The sequence below is a fragment of the Pezoporus occidentalis genome, unplaced genomic scaffold (genome assembly GCF_034315485.1).
Source record: "Pezoporus occidentalis ecotype Australia unplaced genomic scaffold, CSIRO_AGI_Poc_V1 ctg114, whole genome shotgun sequence".
Classification (NCBI taxonomy): domain Eukaryota; kingdom Metazoa; phylum Chordata; class Aves; order Psittaciformes; family Psittacidae; genus Pezoporus; species Pezoporus occidentalis.
In genome coordinates this window covers 405,426-426,817 of record NW_026912929.1, presented here as the reverse complement: position 1 = coordinate 426,817, position 21,392 = coordinate 405,426, and the positions used below count along the sequence as shown (strand labels likewise).

At 55.1% G+C, this 21,392-nt stretch overlaps 4 protein-coding genes across 7 annotated transcripts in view; 3 read left to right on the top strand and 1 right to left on the bottom strand.

Moving 5' to 3' along the window:
- The window catches only part of IFT122 (intraflagellar transport 122), a 31,615-nt gene extending 29,379 nt beyond the window's left edge, over positions 1–2,236 (top strand). For 2 of the 4 annotated variants that reach the window (XM_062636193.1, XM_062636222.1), the window contains 3 exons: positions 302–378; positions 957–1,121; positions 1,799–2,236. In XM_062636193.1, the coding sequence (XP_062492177.1) occupies positions 302–378; positions 957–1,121; positions 1,799–1,888 (332 nt within the window). In that variant the 3' untranslated portion in view covers positions 1,889–2,236. Of the gene's footprint in view, positions 1–301; positions 379–907; positions 1,122–1,798 lie in introns of those variants that run through there. The other 2 variants (XM_062636204.1, XM_062636211.1) reach the window with 2 other exon arrangements.
- A 1,325-nt stretch (positions 2,237–3,561) lies between these two features.
- On the top strand, positions 3,562–9,000 carry RHO (rhodopsin). The gene is made up of 5 exons (XM_062636177.1): positions 3,562–6,183; positions 7,024–7,192; positions 7,286–7,451; positions 7,682–7,921; positions 8,289–9,000. Exons 1-5 carry the CDS (start codon positions 5,823–5,825, stop codon positions 8,406–8,408), a joined length of 1,056 nt encoding a protein of 351 aa, XP_062492161.1. The 5' UTR covers positions 3,562–5,822; the 3' UTR covers positions 8,409–9,000.
- A 2,333-nt stretch (positions 9,001–11,333) lies between these two features.
- LOC134172579 (histone H1.8) lies at positions 11,334–12,816 on the top strand. The gene is made up of 5 exons (XM_062635790.1): positions 11,334–11,400; positions 11,537–11,820; positions 11,956–12,088; positions 12,177–12,235; positions 12,308–12,816. Exons 1-5 carry the CDS (start codon positions 11,385–11,387, stop codon positions 12,683–12,685), a joined length of 870 nt encoding a protein of 289 aa, XP_062491774.1. The 5' UTR covers positions 11,334–11,384; the 3' UTR covers positions 12,686–12,816.
- Positions 12,817–16,982: 4,166 nt separating this feature from the next.
- The window catches only part of PLXND1 (plexin D1), a 74,089-nt gene continuing 69,679 nt past the window's right edge, over positions 16,983–21,392 (bottom strand). Inside the window, exons 34-36 of the mRNA XM_062636345.1 lie at positions 19,408–19,548; positions 18,580–18,654; positions 16,983–18,024 (exon numbers count right to left, since the gene is read on the bottom strand). Of these exons, the coding sequence (XP_062492329.1) occupies positions 17,908–18,024; positions 18,580–18,654; positions 19,408–19,548 (333 nt within the window). The 3' untranslated portion in view covers positions 16,983–17,907. The remainder of the gene's footprint in view (positions 18,025–18,579; positions 18,655–19,407; positions 19,549–21,392) is intronic.

The window sequence follows — 21,392 nt, the reverse complement described above, 5'->3', positions numbered from 1 at the left end:
CTGCTCAAAATGTAGTTTAAATAGGCTGCTTCATGTTCAGGAGGGGGCAGAGAGGGAAGAAGGCAGAGCTGGTGTTAGGCTTGGTTGTGGTCAGCTCTGTTGTTCTGCAGCAGCTGCAATGATCAGTTTTCCCAGTCACTGTGAATCACATCCGGCCCTTCTCCAGTGCTTTATGTAATAATCTAGGCCCTGTAGCAGTTTGAGAATACTCTGGAACAAGGACACCAGTCCTGCTGGTTCGCTCATATTTATTCTGTGGGTGCTGGCTACTGTGAAGACAGTCCTTAAGAAATGCATCTAGATGCAGAGAGCTTGAGGCTTGATGACAATACAGATATTGAAGATGATGACCCCTTTACAGCAAAACTGAGCTTTGAGGTAAGAGCTGTACCCTTGTCTTACAGCTGCTTGTTTCCTGCTACCAACAGAAGTGAATAAAAAAACGTAGCTTACAGTCCCTGCCACTCTTGTGGTGTGAATGTGTTAGAGAGAGACACAAAGCAGGGATGGGAAGAGAGGGACAGTGCTGGAGAGGGAAAGGGATTTACCAGTTAATTGCTCTCTTAAATAAACAACCCCACAAAACCAACAAAGATCTTAAATGTTCCTGGAACTTGGTTTTATCACCATACAGTGGGGCTGTCTCCAGGGTATTCTGTGTCTCTGCAGTGTACCTGTAAATCAGTCCTTGCTGTGAGGTTTTAATAAAGGCTCTGGGCATGGGTGTTATTTACAAGGAGTTGTGTTAAAATGAATCATGGGAGCTCACTGTGGGTGGATGCTGCTGTCGCTGAAGGTATTGATAATGCTCAGCGAGTCTGGTGGGACTAGACCCAGGCCAGTTCTATATTAGCTTTTTCTACCGGATTTGACTTTGCTGCTTGCAACAGCTTATTAATCCTCAAAGGGCTTTGCAGTTGGTAACAGTAATTCCTTCTGAACCTGCTCTCCTGCAGCAAGGAGGCTCAGAATTTGTTCCAGTGGTGGTGAATCGTGCTGTTCTCCAGTCCATGAGCCGCAGGGATGTCCTCATTAAACGCTGGCCAAAGCCACTGCGGTGGCAGTACTACCGCTCCCTGCTGCCAGATGCCTCCATCACCATGTGTCCATCGTGCTTTCAGGTACGGTTTCATGGAGAGGTTTAAAAAAAACCCCAAAACCTTACAGCCGAAACAATTCCAGTCATTGAAACCTCATGCTTTAAAATGTATTCAACAAGTTCCTGAATGATGTAGACAAAGAAGGCAATGAAAACCAAAAGTCAAGCTGTGTGATGCACAGAGGAGCAGCTGAAAACTTTGAGGTAGCTGAATTTGAGAAGTTGCACTGACAGCAAGTCAGAGCCTCTCGAGCAAACCTTGGCTGAACAACAAACGCGGATTTATAGTTCTTTCTTTGCTCTGTCTCTCTGACTTTCAGCCTGCTCTAGCAAGGAAAATCAGTCAGTAACTAAGTTAGCTTGTGGTTTCATCCCTCTCCTTGCCCTATCAGGAATGGCTTTTTGAAACACTGGAATTCAGTCATGTTTGCTTACGCAGAAACTGTCTAATTTTTTCCTTCCTTCTGCAAAAGTAATTAACGGGTTTGTGCTCTTGAGCAGCATTGGCAATGCCCTGTGAAGTGCCTGCTGCTCTGTTCCAGGTCATAGCACGCTCAAGCAGTTGGAAGCAAGAAGACCAATTCTCTTGTAGGGTAGCTTCAGAATGTTGGTGCCGTAAAGAAGCCACTGAGCTTGGTTAGCATTTTCTTTGAGCAAGTCCTAGGCTAACTTGTCCCTAAATCTGCTCCTCATTAACAGATGTTTCACACAGAAGACTATGAGCTGCTCGTACTCCAGCATAACTGTTGTCCCTTCTGTAGACGGAGAATAGATGAGTCAAACCAATGAAGAAAACCAGTCTCATACCTCAGCTGACAGACTGCCCTCTTGGCTTGGCAGGACACCCCTGAGACTCACAGAGCTTTCCTGACAACTTCGCTAAGTTGTTGCTCCAGTTTGTCCACCAGAGTGGAACTGAGTTGAAGAAATGTAACTTTTTTAAATGCTGAGGTCTGTTGTTTGTGAATTTCCCACAGCAGCTGAAGTGCCACAGAGTTTTACCAGAATGTTTCTAGGGTCAAGTTCAGTCTTGAAGTAATTGTTATTTTGATTCCAGTTTGTATTAGGACTTGATTTGCTCCTTACTCTGTACCTGTTATGGACAGATCTCCAAATAAACAGGACTATTTTTCACTAGTCTCGGTCTGGGAATGTTTTTTCTTTCTATTCCATTTAGGCAAGGACAGTTGTAGAATTTAGAGCTCTTAAAATGTGACCTTAAGAGCTACGCTCACTTCGCACTGGGGGCCCTCTCGCAGCCCCATGGAGGATTTAATGCTGCAGCCGCTTGACCAAGTGCAGTGAGTTGGTCCTGGCAGCAGCTCAGCCCCATGCAGCAGTTTGCTCAGTCCCCACCACCTCCCTGCAGGACTAGGGGGAAAATAACAAGAGCAAAGGCAAAAAAGCTCACGGGTTGAGATAGAGACAGTTTAAATGAAGCAAAGCTGTGCATGCAAGCAAAGCAGTGAGGAATTTCTTGACTTCTTCCCAGTGGCAGGCAGATGTCCAGCCTGCTTCCTGGAGAGCAGAGCCTCAGCATGAGTAACGGTTACTTGGGAAGGCGAACACCACAAACGCAACATCCTCCTTCCTCCTCCTTTCCCTGAGCTTTTATTTCCAAGCACATCCTTGCCCAGCTGTCCCAGCTCCATCCCCTCCCTGCTTCTTGCCCAGCTCTGGCCTGTTGCTTGGGGGACAGTGGGGAAGAAGGCAAGCTCTGGTCTCGGCTGTAGGCACAGCACTGGTGTTTGTCAGCACTGGCTCAGACACAAACCTGATGGGTCAGGGCTCCCAGGGGCGGCCACTGAGCAGTTCTGCAGTGGGAACTGCTTTGGCTGGATGGAAGCAGGGGAGTGACAGGTCTCTTGACTTTAATGCAGTACCTGTTGTGCCTGTTTCACCAAGACTTGTGGTATTGTTAAAACATCCTGCCTGTTGCAGCTTCCCTTTGTCTGGATCCTGCCTCGCTGTCCGGAGCTGCTGCCTGAGGTGGGTGGGTGCTGGTGAAGCAGCTACGCAGGGATGGGGCTCTGCATGTGAGACTGGTGGTGTGGTTGTGGCTGCTTGAGTTCCTCCTGAACGTGCCACCCTGCCATGGCACTGCAGGATTCCCAGTCCCCTGGGCGTTCCTGACCAAGTTTGCTTAATTTACCACTTCAAAACATTCTGTTCTAATTAGGGCTTGTCTGCTTTCTGACTCATCTGTCACTGTTTGCAGTGAAGACTTTGCTATTGCCATGGATAAACAATGCTGTTGGAGACGGAGCCAGAGAGGAATTTGCTCGTTCCCCAGCACTGACTGAGCTGGCTTTGCACAGTAGTGGGAAGGAAGAACTATGCAAATAAATAGAGGGTTTGTTGTGACACCGAGACAAAGTGGATGGAGCGAGGAAGCTTCTTTCTGTCCTTTAAACAATTCTGTGAGTACGGTCCAGGTCTGAAAGTGCAGACACAACTCCAGGCAAAGCCACACTTGGCACATCTCATGTCAGGAAGGTGTATCTAGCTCCATGCTGCCCTGGGCTGCTCAGACTCTCAGCTGCCCCATGATAACGAGTCCCTGGATGTGCAAGAAATCCCACCAGGGCCATTGCTCTTCACTGCCCCTCTGCTCCTCAGTGACGCACAGCACTAAGCACCCAGTGGCAGCTGCTGACCTCGGCAGTGGCTTATTGCATCAGAGCTTAAGGTAGCACATTTGTGCACTGGAAGATAAACCTTTAATCCTTCTTGTAGGCCAAGGTGGGGTGCAAACAGCTGCACTTGCAGTACCCCGGTGGCACTCTCTGGCCTTGGCAACAAGTGTGAAAAGTTAATTGAGAGGACAAGTGGGGGGTGTTTTCACGGAACATAAAGGAAGACCTTTGGGTCTGCCCAGAGTGATCGTGGCCTGCCTTGGCTGCAGCCAGCCAGGTCTTCTGTTGTCCATGGGGCCAGCACTTCAGTTCCTTCAGACCTTCCCCACTTGGAGTGAAGGTTTCCAACTTGGTTTCTTCCTTAAAGAGAGCACAGTGCTTGGTGCTTTGTTCCTTTAAACCTTCTGCATGTGCTAACCTAACCCACAGGGAACACGGTAAAACTAAGCCAGGACTGAAGGAGATCTGTTGAGGCCAAGAGGACATGAGCTTCTGCCCACCTCGTACCCGTGAGCTCCAGCAGCTCAGGCACATCCTCCTGTGCTGGATGCAGCACTCACAGCCTCCAGTCAGCTTTGTTGTGTTCCTGCTGTATGTGTCCCACTGCCTCTGAAACACAAAGAGAAGACAATGTGGGACTCAATCACTGGTTGGCACAAAGAACGTCTCAAGCACGGTCAAGTGCATTGAGTGGGGAGGCAGAGAGACGTGGAGGACAGGGGATGCCCTGATGAGTGCTTCCCCTGTGGGATTTGGTGATCCTGGAAGGTTCTGGAAAGACAAAAGATTTTTGTCAAGGGGCGAATGAAGTTGAGTGTGGCTGCGGCCCAAAACCTCCCTTCAGTGCCCTTGTCCAGCAGCTGTCTCAGCACCGGTGCAGAACGATGCCTATCCAGGACAGATGGACTAGGTTACCTATTTGTTGTTACCAATGTAAGTGGCAAGACCCAAACCACGTGCAAAGCCAGTCTCAGAAGGTTGGTACCACTGGAAATCTGCCAGTGGGGTCAGTGCTTCACTCTGGTGTTCCAACCTCCCCAGCCAAATCCTGCAGCAGAAAAAGACGTGGCTGCGAGCACATGGAAGCAGGGTTGGTGATGCTCATGCTGCCTGAGAGCTGCCTTCTGCAGCCTCCCGCAGGGAATGGCAGTTCTGGTGGGGATGGTTTTCCATGGGGACTCTGGAGAGTCACTGACCCACTTCTCTTGTAAGAAGGGGCCTGGGACACCCCTCTGTCACTGATGGAGCCCACCACAGCGCCCTGCCCTGCCCAGCCACCATCTGCAACCCCCAAACCCACAGTTGTGGGGTTTTGAACCTCAAACTTCCCTCCTGTTAGTGGGGGATGGAAGGGAGCTTCTACTTGTTGGAGAGACCTGAAAGCTCAGCCCAGGAGCCAAGATAAGGATTCCCATCTGCCTTGTCATCCCCTGGCAACCTGATGGTGATGCATCCCAACCCCAGCACCTCCCTGTGGGGAAACTGAGGCACTTAATATGGATGGGCAGTGCGCACGAATGCCAGTGGAGGGTGGGCTGAAGGCCTTGGGGGTGAGGGTGGCACATGTCCTCCTGGGCAATGGCAGCATTGAGCTGTGGATGTCCAGCTCTGGATCATGGGGTGCAAGGACTCCCATGGGGGCCAGGCCCACCCCAAACCCTTGCTCCCAGGGGAGCACAGCTGTGCTGAGAAGCGAGGCTCCGTGAGTGGAGCTGCTGCCCGGTTTGGGCCCCCCCAAACGAAAGCTGTGGTGCAGAGCTGCCCCTGTATATGCCCATGAACCATGGTCCCCAACAATGGCAGTGTAGGCCGGAGACAGGTGTCCCCTTAATACCCTCCCAGAAAAGCCAATTACCCCGCATGATTATGATTAATAATTCTGTAAGCCCCGATCGCGCTGACTCCGGCGCCCGCAGCTTACCCCAGGGGGCACTTTATAAGAGGTGCCCGTGGGGGTGAGCGCCGCCGCTTCTCCTTGGGGTGACTGCGAAGGCTGAGAGGTGGCGGGAGCCCCACTCGAGAGGTGAACCCCCCGCACAGCACCGAACCCCTGAGGAAGAGCACGAGGCACCCCCCGAGCCGCAGCCATGAACGGGACCGAAGGCCAAGACTTCTACGTGCCTATGTCCAACAAGACTGGGGTAGTGCGGAGCCCCTTCGAATACCCCCAGTACTACCTGGCTGAGCCCTGGAAGTTCTCGGCACTGGCTGCCTACATGTTCATGCTGATCCTGCTTGGCTTCCCTATCAACTTCCTCACGCTGTACGTCACCATACAGCACAAGAAGCTCCGGACACCTCTAAACTACATCCTCCTGAACCTGGCAGTCGCCGACCTCTTCATGGTCTTTGGTGGCTTCACGACCACCATGTACACTTCGATGAATGGGTACTTTGTCTTTGGAGTAACGGGGTGCTACATCGAAGGCTTCTTTGCCACGCTGGGTGGTAAGTTTCCCAGATACCAAAACATCTCCTGCTAGAAATGGCCCCGGATTTTAGGAGGGGGAGGGAAGGCACCCAGATGTTCTCGGGAACACAGGATTTAGGGTGGGAAGTGAAGAAAGTGACAAATGGCACTTCTTTTTTTTACCATATTTTGGTAGCCAGCTGCTCAGTACCCAGAGAACAACAGCTTAGCAATGAAAAGCAACCAACCAGCAGCAGATTCAGCAGTCGCTGGATTTGCACATCTCTCTGGCTTGCTTTCTGACTTGAGAGGTGACAGATTTGTTCTTCCTGTTTTGTGGAGCTGAGTCTGCCATGGGCTCTGCTGCCATGCGTGGTGGTGCAGGCTGGCAAAGCTGCCTCTCCCCCCCCGTGCCAGCCAGGCCTGGACTGAAGCAGATGTTAAATAAAAACTGTGTCTAAAAATGTTCTCCTCCATTCAGCTCTGGCTTCAGCCATAGCCTGAAGTGGTTCTGGTTTGGTCCTTGGGGCACAAGTTTCCTGGGAAGCTTTGAGGGAAAATCCTGGGATGATGGGCACTTGCTGTATCTCGGAGTGAGACCGTAGGCTTGCAAGTGCTGTCTGGGATGTGTGGTAGCATCTAGCCATAAAATACCACAGCAAAGTGGTTACTGTGGTTAAGCGGTGCAGCAAGGAGGTGTCTTCTCATGCATCTGGGCTTGGCCTCAGTTCATTCCTCTTTCCCAGCCATTGGTGGACATTTACCTGCTGCCAGGAGTCTTCCTTGGGAACAACAGCCCGAGGGGGCCTCGTGCTGCAATCAGTGTTTCTGCTGCTGCTCCAAGCCCCCGTGTCCTTGTCCCTCTCTCCTTGGCACAGGTGAAATCGCTCTCTGGTCGCTGGTTGTCCTGGCCATCGAAAGATACGTGGTGGTCTGCAAGCCCATGAGCAACTTCCGCTTCGGGGAGAACCACGCCATCATGGGCGTTGCCTTCTCCTGGATCATGGCACTGGCGTGCGCCGCTCCCCCGCTCTTCGGCTGGTCCAGGTACGGGCAGCAGGGCCGGGGCTGTGGGAACCTGGTGCCGGCTCGGCCACACTCCACTGGGTGCTGACCTGCCCCGCTCTCCTCTCCTCGCAGGTACATCCCCGAGGGCATGCAGTGCTCGTGTGGGATTGACTATTACACCCTGAAGCCAGAGATCAACAACGAATCTTTCGTCATCTACATGTTTGTGGTTCACTTCATGATCCCGCTGATGATCATTTTCTTCTGCTATGGGAACCTGGTTTGCACTGTCAAGGAGGTGGGTACCTGCCAGTGGTGGGGTTCAGGGCCACCCTGTGCCGAGTGCTGGGAGGGGGCCCGCGCCAGGCTGGTGACAGAAAGGAGCCTTGGTGCCAGACTGGCTGTCCACAAAGGGGGAAACATCAGATGCCAGATGTGCAGCTCAACCACCCCAAGCCCTGACCCCATGTCCTGGGCTGGCACAGCATCCCCCAGCTCCATCATGTTTTCCTTCCCTCCTTCCCACAGGCTGCTGCCCAGCAGCAGGAGTCTGCCACCACCCAGAAGGCAGAGAAGGAAGTGACCCGCATGGTCATCATCATGGTCATCGCCTTCCTGATATGCTGGGTCCCCTACGCCAGTGTCGCTTTCTACATCTTCACCAACCAGGGGTCAGACTTTGGGCCCATCTTCATGACCATCCCGGCTTTCTTTGCCAAGAGCTCCTCCATCTACAACCCTGTGATTTACATTGTCATGAACAAACAGGTAACCGGCCAGGAGCCAGGCAACCTCCCTTCTTGTGTCTCACTTTGTAACAGCTTGCAGAGAGTTTCGGCACCTTGAGGTGCCCGTGGGCCAGGAGGGGGGGTTGTTTCCAGGTGATCTTGTTCCAGCATGCTGGAGGGGAACTGGGCAGCCCAGTATTGCACGGATCTCATGGCTCCTTCCACCTGAAACGAGCCAGGCACTGTGTCACGGGAGCAGCTGGGGCTGTGTGCAGGCTGGCCTGGAGCAGCAGGCAGGGCAGGCAGCGGGGAAGGACACTCCACCAGCGTGGGGGCTTCCAAACTCTGGGCTCGGGGGCAGCTTCGCGGTGCCCGCCTGCCTCACCCCGGGCTTCCCTCTCTTCCAGTTCCGTAACTGCATGATCACAACCCTGTGCTGCGGCAAGAACCCGCTGGGCGACGAGGACACGTCTGCGGGCAAGACAGACACCTCCTCCGTCTCCACCAGCCAGGTCTCCCCCGCGTAGGCTCCGCGGCGCTGCCGGTCCTCGGGGTGCGCGTCGCCGCCTCGGGAGCACGAACCTGCCCCCGCCACCGCCCGTCCCCGCTGCACCGCTGCGGGCCCTGCGGGTGGGCTCCTCTCTCCTGCACTAGGAACCCTGGGCACAAGGCTGTAAATGTGTACACACGTTTTGTAATTAAAATGCAAAGGCTTTAGCTCCGCTGCCGTAAATCCGCCTTTCTGTTCACTCGCTGAGCGCTCGCGCCCTGCTCCGGGGGCAGACCCCGGCTCCGACGCCTGCGGTGCACGGCCCGAGCTGCCCTCGCCTCCCCGGTCCCACCGTGACGGCCCGGCCGGTGCTGCCCAGCCGCTCGGCCCCGCTGCCCGCGGCAGGTTCGGCTGCTGCGAGGTGCCCCCAGCCCTGCCCGGTGCTCCCCGCTCCAGCCCTGCCCCACCTCCAGCACGGCAGGAGCCCTGCGAGGCTCCGTCACCCCGCAGCCGGGACAGGGCACGGTGCGGTGCAATCGGGCCCCTCCATGCCGCAGAGGTGATGGCTGAGGATCCTGCCCAGCAAGCGGGCAGCACGGAGGGGTCCTGCCGGCACAGTACAGCCGGGCACAGCATAGCACGGCACGGCACGGCACAGCCACGTGTGTCTGCAGCCAGATGTGCCCGGGAGGGCTCTGTGCTTGCTCCTGCCGGCGCCCCGCGCAGCCAACGCGCCCGGTGTCGGCACCCTGGGCACATCCCTGCTGGGTGTCCCCAGCAGAGCCCTCCCCTGGTCCCACCGCTCCTCCGCGGGCACCCTGGCCCGCGCCACGCTCCTCCCGCTCCGCCGCGATCAGTTTGGCACCAGCCCAAGTAGGAGGTTTTGGGCAGTGCTTGTGCTTTTGAGGATCCACGGGCGCGTCGCTAAGCTTCCCTCCGCGCTGTAGCAGCAAGACATGGGAGCATATGGCTCAGAGATGTCGACATATGTTTTGAGCACTACAAGATGGCATTCTGCAATTGTAGCAGTGTTCTTCATTTTTATTTTTAGCTCAGTTATACAAATAAGATGTTTTTCTCGCTGTTCAGTGTTATCAACATTTGAAACTATTTTTGTACATTATTATCCTCTCTGATTTCTAATCCTATGCAGCTTTGCAAGGTCTAATACGGAACATATAGAGCCCATGCAAGTTAAACCTTTAATAAAGAGCAATTTGCAAGTACAATTCTCTCATTATTTTTTTTTATCGATACTTCTGCATATTCAGTGAAATCTAAAGATTAGAGGTTTATGAATAATTCAGTGTTTAGGCTGATGTCTGATTCATGTACCTCAAATCTGGGAGCTGGTTTTGGAGGGAAGAGGAGGAAGGATTGGGTGTTTGTTTGCTGTCCATGAGGCAATGCTGGCACCTTGGCTTTCTCACTGCCACAGGACCAGCCCCAGCACATGGCCCGGCTCCAGGCCTGTGGGTTATCGCGCCACACCATGCCCAGCCCTATGGCTGCTGCTGCTGCTGCTGCTGCTGCTGGCAGGGGCAAGCTAGGGTTTGGAATCCCCCTGTCAGCCCAAGCCAGTGCTGGAAACATCATGGAGCTGCCAGAGAGGTGGTGGCCAGATGCAGGAGGAGGAGAGGGTTGGGGATGCTCCCAGCCCTGCATGGCACCAGCCCCTGCAGCCCTCCTGTGTCCCCACCAGCCCCTTCCTGGGAAATTTGGAAATGGACTGGAAATGAAGCAGCAAACGTGCTGGACAGGGGAGCTGTGCCCTGGGTGCCTCTCCCAGCTCCTTGCTCCCACTGGCACTTCAGTCCCCTGCCAGGATCTGGTCGCTGCGCTCAGCGGGTGGGTGAAGACCTTGGCAAAGGTCCTTCTGGGCAGTGCTTTGCATGTACGTTTGCACAGTAACACGTCCACAAGGCGGGCCATGACCAAGCCAGTGTCACCTAATCCCAGCTTGCAGCTCTGCCCCATGATGAGGATGGAAGCCCCGTGACTCTTGCGTAAAGAAGGGACTGACGCGGCGCTGTGAAGGACCACAGCGGTCCCCAAGGTGGGGACATGGGCACTGTTCCTGCACCGAAGTGCAATTGGTGAATTACTCAGGCTCACCTTGAGAGCACCACAAGTATCCTGCCCCACTGGAACAGCAGGGAAAGTGTCCATGGGATCACAGGACAACTTCTTTTCAATGTTGCCATGACACAGAAGTGCCCTGGGTCCCTTGGGGACCCTGAACAGCCAAGGGCTCAGCTCATACCTGGCCCATGTTGTCTGTGGCTGCGGGTGGCTGCTGTGCCAGGAGCCGGCATGGAGGGAATGTGGAGGGACATGGAGGGGCTGGCCCTCTGTGGGGCTTAGAGTGCTCTCCCCTAAGCACAATGGGATTTGGCAGCCAAAGGCAAGTGAGGTGCTGGTGGTGAGCGCACCCCTGCCTGGGGCTCTGTGCAGGCGTTGCTCCTCCTGCATTCACTGGCCAGCAAAGCAACTCGCTGTTTTCCTCCTCTCATCTGTGGGACTGTTTCCCCCGTCCCCTGTTCTCAGGCTCCCCGGCAGTGCAGCACCCTGCTTCCCCAGGTGAAGGGAGCCAGCACATCACAGCAGCGCACTGGGAACAGGTCCTGCATGGGACCCAGCTGCTTCCCCATTCACCCCACAGTGAGTGCCATCAGCAAGCTCCAATCCCAGCTCCTCACCACCCTCCAAGCAGCATGTAGGCCCCTTTGCCCTGTGTGCTCGGGGTCATCACCCCATGACCCTCCATCTCCTGCCCTTCCCAAACCCTCTACTCAGGCAGGGCCCTGCTCCCCTTGGCCCCTTGCAGAGCTTTGCAGAGGGCTCTCAGCCACCTGCCCACCACAGTAATTAGCAGCTCATGAACAGCACCTGCAGGCAGGGTGCTGCTCTGATAAATTAGCTGGGAGTGAACGGGGTAAGCCCCTGAGCAAGGGTAGAGGTGTTGTCAGTGGAGCTGCCTGAGAACAGGGTCTTTGGGCTGGTGTGTGCTGCCATGGAGCATCAGCTGGGTAAGGGGTTTGTAGGCTGCTGCGGGGTCCTGGTGGGGCTGGGGCTCTGCTCAGGCTCTGGTGGCTGTGAGACAGCTCCTGGGGGGCTTTGCAGCCCTCGGGGTCCAGGTCCCATGCGATGTCTCTCTCCCTGCAGACAAAGCTGCTGGCACAGCCCAGCTCCCAGGTTTACTGGCCCAGCGCCGGAGGACTCCGCACCCCTCAACCATGCAGATGATCATCGAGGCACTGCAGGCCAAGGACAGCAACAAGGGTGCCTCTGTCCCAGCCATCACGAAGTTCATCCTGGCCAAGTACCCCACCGTGGATCCCACCCGCCTCAAGTACTGGGTGAAGGTGACGCTGAGCAAGGGTCTGAGCCGTGGGGACCTGGTGCGGCCCCGCAACTCCACTGCCACAGGGGCTGCTGGCACCTTCATGGTGAGCAGGGGAATGCTGGTCCCACTGCAGTGGGGCTGAGGCTTTCATGGTGAGCAGGGGGATGCTGGCCCCACTGCAGTGGGGCTGGGGCTGCGGTGGACACCAGCCCTACTTCCACCCCTCTCTCACCCCCAGTTAGCCCCCAAGATGCTCAAGCAGAAGAAGCCGCCAGGCCAGGAGGATCCTGACACAGGAGAGCCCTCTAAGCCAGCCCAGCCTGGGGCTAGCCAGCTTGGCCGGGCCCCCGTGGCAGGCGTGCGGCAGCAAGGTAAAGGGCTGGTGGTGCCACAAGACCCTGGGGTGCCCCAGCCCCAGGAGGGGCTCCCGCCTGGGCTCATCCTCTGCCCATCCCGCAGGGGCTGTGGAGGAAAAGCTGACGGAGGCCAAGCAGAAGTCGAGGACGAAGGCCATGGAGGTGAGCATGGTGTGGGGTGTGTGTGTGTGGGGGGCTGGTGGCAGTAGCTGGAGGTGCTCTCTCCTCCCCAAGGACCCCCCACTGGCAGCAGCCAAGCCCAGGAGTGATGGAACGAAGCCCCCACGAGCTGTCGGCCGCCCTCGGGGCCCTGGCAAGGGGCGTTCAGGGCCCTCCATGGCTCCAGATGCTGAGGAGGCAGGAGGGGACAGAGGTGCCAGCTCTGTGGGCACCAGGGCAAAGCGGCCACGGAAGACCCCAGTGGGAAAGAGCAAGAGGAAGGCACCCGAGGGAGCCCAGCCAGGAGCACCGGAGGGGCCCCAGCCAGAAGGGACCAAGGTGAAGGGGACCGAAGGCAAGGTGAGGAAGCCTCGGGTGAAGACAGGAGCAGGCCAGGGGCAGGCCAGCCTGAAGAAGGCAGCGGCCCTCCCAGAGGGCAAGAAGGCCCCATAGTGTGTCCTGGACAGCCCCTCTTCCATAGGAGCCCAGCTGGGGTCAGGCCCTTGGGGTCTGTGTTGGGTTTATTCCCAGGATAGGTTTTAACTCTCTGTTAATGCCCTGTTAATAAAGTTGCTTCATTCCCATCATAGTGTGACTGCTGCCCTGCTCGTGGGATTCTGCTGCTGCATTCCCATCTCCTGGCCTCATCCCATGTGGCACTGTGCTGCCTGCTCTCCATGTCCCCTGCTCTGGGCTGCAGCGCCAGGGAGCGTTGGGTGCTGTGTGTGTGCAGGCTGGTGGTGAGCCCCATGGTGGGTAAAGCCCTATGTGGGGGCCCTGGGACCCACAGGACACAGCACAGCGGCACCTGGGGCACTGTGGTGCTCAGGCATGGCCATGGTGGGTGCCCAGCTCTCTGTCCTCCTGCCTGCCCTTGTGCTAATGCCTGGCTGAGCTGGGATTACAGGAGTGCAGCAGGTCCAGGTCCATGCCATGGGCAAGGGTCCCCAGTATGGGGGCAGCTGCTGGTGCTCTAACCATGGTATGAGGAAGGTAGAAGTGGTTTAGGGCTCAAAAAAAAAGGAGTTTGGGATGTCTGCTGAGGACTGCAGCATTGCTTGTGCTCTTGTTACCTATCTGTGGCACAGTTCCCACCTCTAAACCTGTCTTACTGACTCCTGAAGATCAACATAGCAGCATTTTCATTTAATAGCTTCAAGTGCCTGAATTTCTCTTGCCCTGCATGAAGCAGAGCCTTTCTGAAGGTCAGCCTGATAATGAAAAGGGTTATAGTCCTCCTGGGCAGGAGTAAATCAGTGCAAGTAAAACTCTCTTCCTAAAGAGGATTTTGCTAATCTTCAGCTGGCCTTGCCAATGCCCTCCAAGGCTCCTGGCCTTGCTCTGGGGCTTAAGCAAGAGCTGAGCAAACTAACTTCTCTTTAAACTTCAGCCTTGGCCGTGTTGATCCGTCTTTAATGGAGCTGAAACTCTCATCGTGCCTGGGGCAGGGGGGAAGATGCTGCAGCAGTAATGGAGCAGAGCTCCCCTGCCCCTCTGGTGTGGGTCAGCCTCGCCAGGCACTGCTCCCTGCATGGAAACGTCCCGTAAGGGAGCTGTGTCTACTCACCAGGCTCTTGGTGTGAAACACCAGGTGCTTGCTTTGGCAGAGGCCAAACCATTTAATGGCTGGATTTAGCTTCAGCTTTAGCTTCAAGAATCAGCTTTCTAGTGGGAAAGGAAAATCCCTCTGGTGTCTGGAAAGAGCAGCTTTTACTGGGGGAGGTGGAAAAGAGAGGATTTGGAAATACCACAGTTATTAGGACCTATGGGGTGGTGTCATGGTGCTGAACCTAGAAACTTTGAGGGGTGGTGCTGGTGCAGAACAGGCACCTGGGCTCCCTGGGGCTGCGAAAAGGCACAGTCTTGAGGGCTGACAGCACTTGACAGAGCTGAGGGTGCCTGGCCCTGGGCACTGCTGCGGTGTCACTGGGCTCTGTGTGTGTGGTCATGGGCACTGCTGCGGTGTCACTGGGCTCTGTGTGCGTGGTCATGGGCGCTGCTGCTGGGCTCTGTGTGCGTGGTCATGGGCACTGCTGGCTCTTGTGTGCGTGGTCATGGGCACTGCTGCGGTGTCACTGGGCTCTGTGTGCGTGGTCATGGGCACTGCTGCGGTGTCACTGGGCTCTGTGCATGGTCATGGGCACTGCTGCGGTGTCACTGGGCTCTGTGTGCGTGGTCATGGGCACTGCTGCGGTGTCACTGGGCTCTGTGTGCGTGGTCATGGGCAGTGCTGTGGTGTCACTGGGCTCTGTGTGAGTGGTCATGGGCACTGCTGCGGTGTCACTGGGCTCTGTGTGCGTGGTCATGGGCACTGCTGCGGTGTCACTGGGCTCTGTGTGCGTGGTCATGGGCACTGCTGCGGTGTCACTGGGCTCTGTGTGCGTGGTCATGGGCGCTGCTGCGGTGTCACTGGGCTCTGTGTGCGTGGTCATGGGCACTGCTGCGGTGTCGCTGGGCTCTGTGTGCGTGGTCATGGGCACTGCTGCGGTGTCACTGGGCTCTGTGTGCGTGGTCATGGGCAGTGCTGCGGTGTCACTGGGCTCTGTGCGTGGTCATGGGCACTGCTGTGGTGTCACTGGGCTCTGTGTGCGTGGTCATGGGCACTGCTGTGGTGTCACTGGGCTCTGTGTGCGTGGTCATGGGCAGTGCTGCGGTGTCACTGGGCTCTGTGTGTGTGGTCATGGGCGCTGCTGCGGTGTCACTGGGCTCTGTGTGCGTGGTCATGGGCACTGCTGCGGTGTCACTGGGCTCTGTGCGTGGTCATGGGCACTGCTGCGGTGTCACTGGGCTCTTTGTGCGTGGTCATGGGCAGTGCTGCGGTGTCACTGGGCTCTGTGTGTGTGGTCATGGGCGCTGCTGCGGTGTCACTGGGCTCTGTGTGCGTGGTCATGGGCACTGCTGCGGTGTCACTGGGCTCTGTGTGCGTGGTCATGGGCACTGCTGTGGTGCTACTGGGCTCTGTGTGAGTTCAGGTGTCGGCTGTGTCCTTACGTGGCTCTCCGTGTTCTGGTGGGAGCTGAGGCACTGGGCAGCAGGAGCTGCAATGTGCTCTGCAGGCAGTCACAGGGCTCTGCAGGGCAGAGGGGCTAAACCCTACCTCTTGTGGAAGCCAGCTGGTTATCAGTTTGCACGGTACATCTTGGACATGCAAAGCTCACTGCACACACCCCGGCGGGTGTCTTCCCCAATGTTGTATATCCTCTGCATGCCCAGGGGCAGGAACATCACTAGGCAGGTTTCAGCACCTTGTTTTATTACAAAGATAGGCTTTTCCAAGAGCCTGCCACTTCCACTACACAGCAGGTAAGGGCACTACACCCACAACACGTGCCAAAGTTTAAAAACATGTTACAAAGGGCTCAGGGTTCAAGGCAACACTACAAACCCTCAAGCTTCTGCCCTGGAAAAGTTGTTCCTTTACATTGGTTGTAGCAACTACTTTTTCCTATTTTTTTTTTCTTTTTTTTTTTTGCTTTGGAAAAAAATTAAATAATAAAGCAATAGCCCCAGCACACGGCCCGCTCACATCACCCGGAGGCAAACCACACTGTCAGCTCCCCTGTATCCTGTCCTTGCAACAGCATGGGGCTATCGCTCCATGACCCCTTCCCCACCTGCAGCCAAGCTCAACGTTCTCTGCTACCCTGGTGCTCCTGGCCCTCCCCTCCCCCGGTGCTGGGCCTGCCTGTGTCTCTGGCAGCTATTCACAGTTTCTAAAAGGAAAATAAATTCAAGGTTTGTTTGTTTGTTTTTTTTTTTTCTGTGTGAAATCACTTTCAAAATAAAATGTAGCCCAGCTACATTCTTAGAGTTTCTATTCTGAAGCCACATCCTCAGCAAAGACATCGAAACCTCCACAGTGTATGCACTTTTTCTGTAGTTCTCTTAAAAAAACCTCTGTTCTCCCCCTTCCCCCCCCCTCCCCCCTTTAGCATACTGAATAAAGTCTATCCTTTGTTTTAAAATAGATATCTATATACACACACACAGTTCTGGTGTTCCAATTCCTGACAACTGTGCCATTACTGGGAGTGATGGGATAGAGGCCACCTGTCCATGGCAGTGAGTCACCCAGGAGGAGTTTGGTGGACCAAAGTCATCTAAGACCAGGTTGCATCCTCGCCAGCTGATGGGTAGCGGAGGCTCACCTTAGACTCTGCCTGGAGTGAGGTAGTAACTTTAAATGTTCTATTTGGCAGTTTGGAAACGCGGTGGCTACGTCTGGGTTATCTTTCATGGGCAGGTTGCCTCTGCCTGCATGCAAACGCTGGCTTCATGTGGCGTTTGCTGTGGTCCAGCCTCTACCGTGGGGCCTCTGCAACGCTGGAGGAGACCAGAGAGGTCACTGCTCCCCTGGCTGCAGAAAAGATGGTGTTACCTGCAGGAAGGAGAACGGGCCACCAAGATGGGGGCTCTGCCCCGGCGCGGGTGCTGCAGGACAGCAGTGAAGTGTCTGGGTTTTGGACAAGCTCTGTCTGCTCAGTGGGACCCTGCCTGCTGGCCCCAGTATAAGTGTGGGTCACCTTCCACCTTTGTTTGCAGTGTGGGGTGCTGGAGCTGCTGTGCTGCCCTCCTGAGCATCATGCTGTCAGGGATGCGGTCCAGTCCATTTACCTTTATCAGCCAAAAAAAAGACTGGACACGAAGCAGAACTGCACTGTCTTTGCTGCTCTCAGATCTCAGCCATGGCTGGCTGGCTCTGAAGCAAGCAGAACAAGCTGCTTCAGGAAGACACCTCAGTAGCACTGACCAGGGATGATCGCAGGGAGATGCTGGAGCACATGGGGCAGAGGGGGGAAGGTGCTACCTTGTATTCTGCCCTGTGTGTGGCTCAAGCCCACTCACGGAGGGTGTCAGCAGGAGCTGACCCCTTTTGTCGTGATACTACCCAGCTCTAGCTCACTGTGCACGCAGGTCGGGGAACCTGGGGAAGGGGGAACAGCCCTTCCGACACTGTCTAAACATGGAACATGCTCCATAACAGCTGTCTCCATTAGGGGATAAAGTGCTTTCACCATGCCCCAGCTACTTGGGAAGCAGCTGCTTTGTCTTAGTCCCGAGTTCCCCATGTTGCCCAAGTCTCCAATGGAGGAGTGGTTATGTTTACACATACAGTACAAAAATTAAAAGGCACAAAAATACACAGAATGCAGCAGATAGTGATCAGCTGACAGAGTCCCTGGTGATGGCAAAACAAGGATGTCGGAGGGATGGTGTAGTAGGGAGCGCAGGCGTTGCTCTGATGGCCTTTGCTGTCTCTGCTCCCTGAGGTTACCCTTCTGCTTTGTGTAATTGTTATGGCTTCTGCAGCCCCATCTCTGTCCTGAGGAACCACAAACAGGGATGCAGGGAACCGCTGACCGTTCAGGTGCTGATCAGAGGAAAATGGTGAACTGAGCTTGCCACAAGGGTCACGTCTCCATTTCTGGCTGGCAACAGCAAATAAATCATGGGTGCCACAGTGCAGACCAGAGGGGGTTTGAGCTGCTCGGAAAGGTGTCTCGTGGCTTCTTGTTGGGTGAGGAGCCCTTCAGCCGTGGGCCAGGCCCACCCCCATTGCAAGGCTGGTTTGAGAATGGCCCTTACGGAGGCGATCCACAGCGTATCCGCGGCTGAAGGCAGGTTCCCTACGGCACTGCGCTGCGGAGAAGGTCACTTCCAGGGCTGCAGTTGGCCTAGGCTTCGCTGCAGCACTCATAGATGTTATCTTCCATGAGCGCAATCACTTGCTCAAACTTGTGCTGGAGCTGGGTGCGCTTTGTTGTGGGGTTGGTGTCTAGGGCAGCCACGATCTGCAGGAGACACGGACAGGAGGGTGCTGAGACCATGTGGGCAGAACCTGCAGAACCCCAGTGCCAGCTGGACCCCGAATGAGAAGAGCCCACAGCCCCGGCACCCTCTGGCTCTCTAGGGCAGAGCCGAGTCCCTGAGCAAGGGGTGGGAGAGAAAATCCACTGTGACAGTAAAGCCCATGGTGTGGAGCCAGCCCGCGGTGCAGGGGGTCAGGAGCAGCCAGGGCCGGGGATGGGAAGTTATTCAAGTGTGGACTGCATCAGCATGCTGTGCCCTCCAGAAAGCATCTGCGAGTCTACACATCAGGACCCTGCTGCAGTCCAGCCCAGGCACACGCTGTTAAACCAGCCAGGAATAGCTGGATTTCTCTTTCAGGAAGGTGTCAGCCAAAGGCTAGGAGGCAGGTGCATCTGTGTGTGCATGGGATTATGCCAGAAACAGTAATCCCTTTGCAGTGGGGCTGGATGCAGGCGTCTGGCCACTTGGTTAACACACACCACTTTGGTGGTCCCTCCACGGGTACACCGGGGCCGAGTGTGGCTGAACCTGCTTACCTGGGAGCGGTAGCGCTTGGCGTATTTGTAGATCTCGGCCATGGCGACGTTGGTGTTGAATTCATTTCGGTATTTCTTTATAAAGACAGAACAAAGAGGGGAGGAGCATTAATGTGATGCAGCAAGTGAGTTCAAGCCCCATCAGCAGGCATTAGCTAAATTCAAAGAAGGTTTTTGTCTGGGTATTTTTGTTGCATTGATGTAACCAGACTTTTGATTTACCCCTTTAGGGAAATGCATTTCCTCACATCAGAAATGATCTCAGTCTTTCTAAAGCCAGCGTTAGAGCCCACGCTCCACAGCTCAGTTTACCTGTCTGTGCCCAAAGCCATTTCAACGGGTAGGGCAGCACAACAGCCGGGCAGAGGAATGCCAAGGGGGAAACCTGCTCGGTGCCTGAGGCTGAAGTGCCACAGGAGATGGATTGATTCCAAGGAAGCCATAGCCCATCGCTGGCAGGCCGTGGATATGGAGCACGCTGCCGGCATTCCGCATGCGGATGCTGCCAGCAGGGCCCTGGGACTGTGCCGGCCCTGGCAGTTGGTGCCTGTGGGCAGCTGGCTGGGGCTGTGGGACTGCAGGGATCCTGTTCCAAGCTTCCTGACTCTCTGGCACTGAATTTTGCTCTCAGCTCCCAGTGGTGCCAAAGCTAGTTCAGTTCAAGCTAACTCGTGGGTGTTTACTGCAGCTCTGGCAGTAACTGAAGATGCTTGGAATTAGGTCAGATGAAGTTTGTGCATGGAAGTTTGAGGCAAAATACTCTTTGTTGCTTGCTCCTTGCAGCACTTAAGCAGTCGCTGGAGGCAGCCTGCGCGCCCCATGCCTTACCCGCGACTCCTCGGCCAGGTGAGCGTTCATCTCCTGCTCGCTGAGCGGCGGCATGTCGTGGATTTGCTTGTAGTATCGCTGCACTATCTTCCTGTACTCGGGGATCTCCTTGGCATACAGCAGTTTATTGGTCGGGGAGTCCTAGTGCAAGGGCGAGATACTGAAATCAGACACTGTGTTGTTCCTGGCTGAACACTTCCTATCCTGTTTGTCTGGCTCATCGGATGCGGACTTCAGCTACAGCTGCTTTCAGGAAACAGCTACGTCTTTGGTCCTGGCTTTACACAGGCAGGAGTGTGGTGGGATGGCACCAAAGCACAACACAGCTAATGACAGAGGCGCTTCCTCAAACACATCAAGGTGTTGCAGACAGGTACCCCCAACCCGTGGAGCCACAGCACTGTCCCCCAGCCCTTCTTCCTAGCATGAGCTCGGCGTTTGTTAGCTGTACTGCCAGTGAAGGTGGTCTATGTGATGATGTTTTAATTGGCAGAAAGGGCAAGCTAAAAAGTATGCACAAGGTCAGGCGGGATGGCCTGCTGCCAGGTAATGTTCTGCAGATGAGTGCAGCACAACTGTGTTAGATAAAACACTTGTGCTCTGTGGCTCTGCCTGTGGAAATTGGTAACAAGGGAAGGGTTTCTGCATGCATTTACCAGGTCTCTTGAGCAGCCAGGCCAGCTTGATGTAAACTGAAGAACAAAGCTCTCTTACAAGCTGAACTTTGTCAGTTGAAATGTTGCTCTTGGATTTTTCATGTAGCTTTGATTTATTTTGCATTGGCTAACCCAGCCTGCCTGGCCTATATTGAGTGCACATAAAGTAATTAACAGCAAATACTGAGTTCTCCTGATTAATGTCAGCTTGGACAAAGCAGTCTTAACCTCCCAGCCACACAATTGGGTTGTACCAGTGAAGGCACAACCCCTCTTGTGCTCCCCTCAGCCACGAGCGTGAATGATTTTAACCTCAATGCAATCCTGCCCCGCTGACGTCACTACCCTGGAATGAACTTGGCTGACTGGCCCAGTGCTGCATCCCAAAGGGAAACAGCCCCTGGCTCAGGGGCACAGAAGGGAGTGAGATCACCGTGTCCCACTGCCCTGACATGGGATGCGGGACTGCTCCCGATGCTCTGGCAGGTGGAGAGGGGAGGGAGGACCTTGGGAGGAGACAAGCTCGGCAGAGGAGGCAGCATTTCAGCTGTATCGGGCAGTAAATAAGGAAGCCCGGGGTAACTGCAATCTGCTGCCGCAATATGTAGCTTGGCTGATGCTGCAGGGGAAATGGGAAATGGGCACCAGGCTGTGGCACCAGATCCCACAGCAGTTTATTTTCAAACCCAATGACAAGGCAATGCAGGAATACAGCCAAGCTACAGAGCCTGCTCGCTACATAGTTCTTTTTCTTCCCCTTGGAAACACAAAAAATCCCCCCATGCTGCCTCTTGTTTAAGTTAGTTTTTAATTTGTGTCTGATTCGTCTGCATTATGGAGATGTGTACTGGTTTGTTAACTGCTTGTGCACTGTAGATGTGTGAGTCCGAGCCTGCTCTCACATTTGCAGTATCAAGAGCAACATGCTGAACCCAGGGGAAGAATCCAGCCTGGAAAGCATTCAGCGGTACACTGCGTGTGTATGCGAGCTGATTTTTATGCTGAGGATTTATTCTTCCCACATTACTCAACAATTCCTTCAGTTATGCTATTGTATCCCTGAAAACTGTTTCCATCTGCTGTCTGACTCGGGCTGACCCCTCTTCCCCTCACCCACGGCCTGACAAGGACAAATTGGAGGTGTTTCGTAACCCACCAGAAAAAAACCCCAAACCCAAACAAAGAAAGAATCAAGCGCTCATTAGATCTTCCTGCAGCGTCAGCCCGGAGCGAAGGCTTCCTGCTGCCCTCAGCAGCGCCTGCCTCCTGCCCCCCCTCTGTAGGGTCCCCTCGACGTCACACCCTGCACCGCCGGCCCCTGGGGGGGCA

Bases quoted from the DNA above. Each gene is read 5' to 3' on its own strand.
- RHO (XM_062636177.1), top strand. From the start codon at position 5,823: ATGAACGGGACCGAAGGCCAAGACTTCTACGTGCCTATGTCCAACAAG. The intron at 6,184-7,023 runs GTAAGTTTCCCA...TCCTTGGCACAG, and splicing joins CTTCTTTGCCACGCTGGGTG to GTGAAATCGCTCTCTGGTCG. The intron at 7,922-8,288 runs GTAACCGGCCAG...CCTCTCTTCCAG, and splicing joins ACATTGTCATGAACAAACAG to TTCCGTAACTGCATGATCAC.
- LOC134172579 (XM_062635790.1), top strand. The intron at 11,821-11,955 runs GTGAGCAGGGGA...TCTCACCCCCAG, and splicing joins GGGCTGCTGGCACCTTCATG to TTAGCCCCCAAGATGCTCAA. The intron at 12,089-12,176 runs GTAAAGGGCTGG...CCCATCCCGCAG, and splicing joins GGCAGGCGTGCGGCAGCAAG to GGGCTGTGGAGGAAAAGCTG.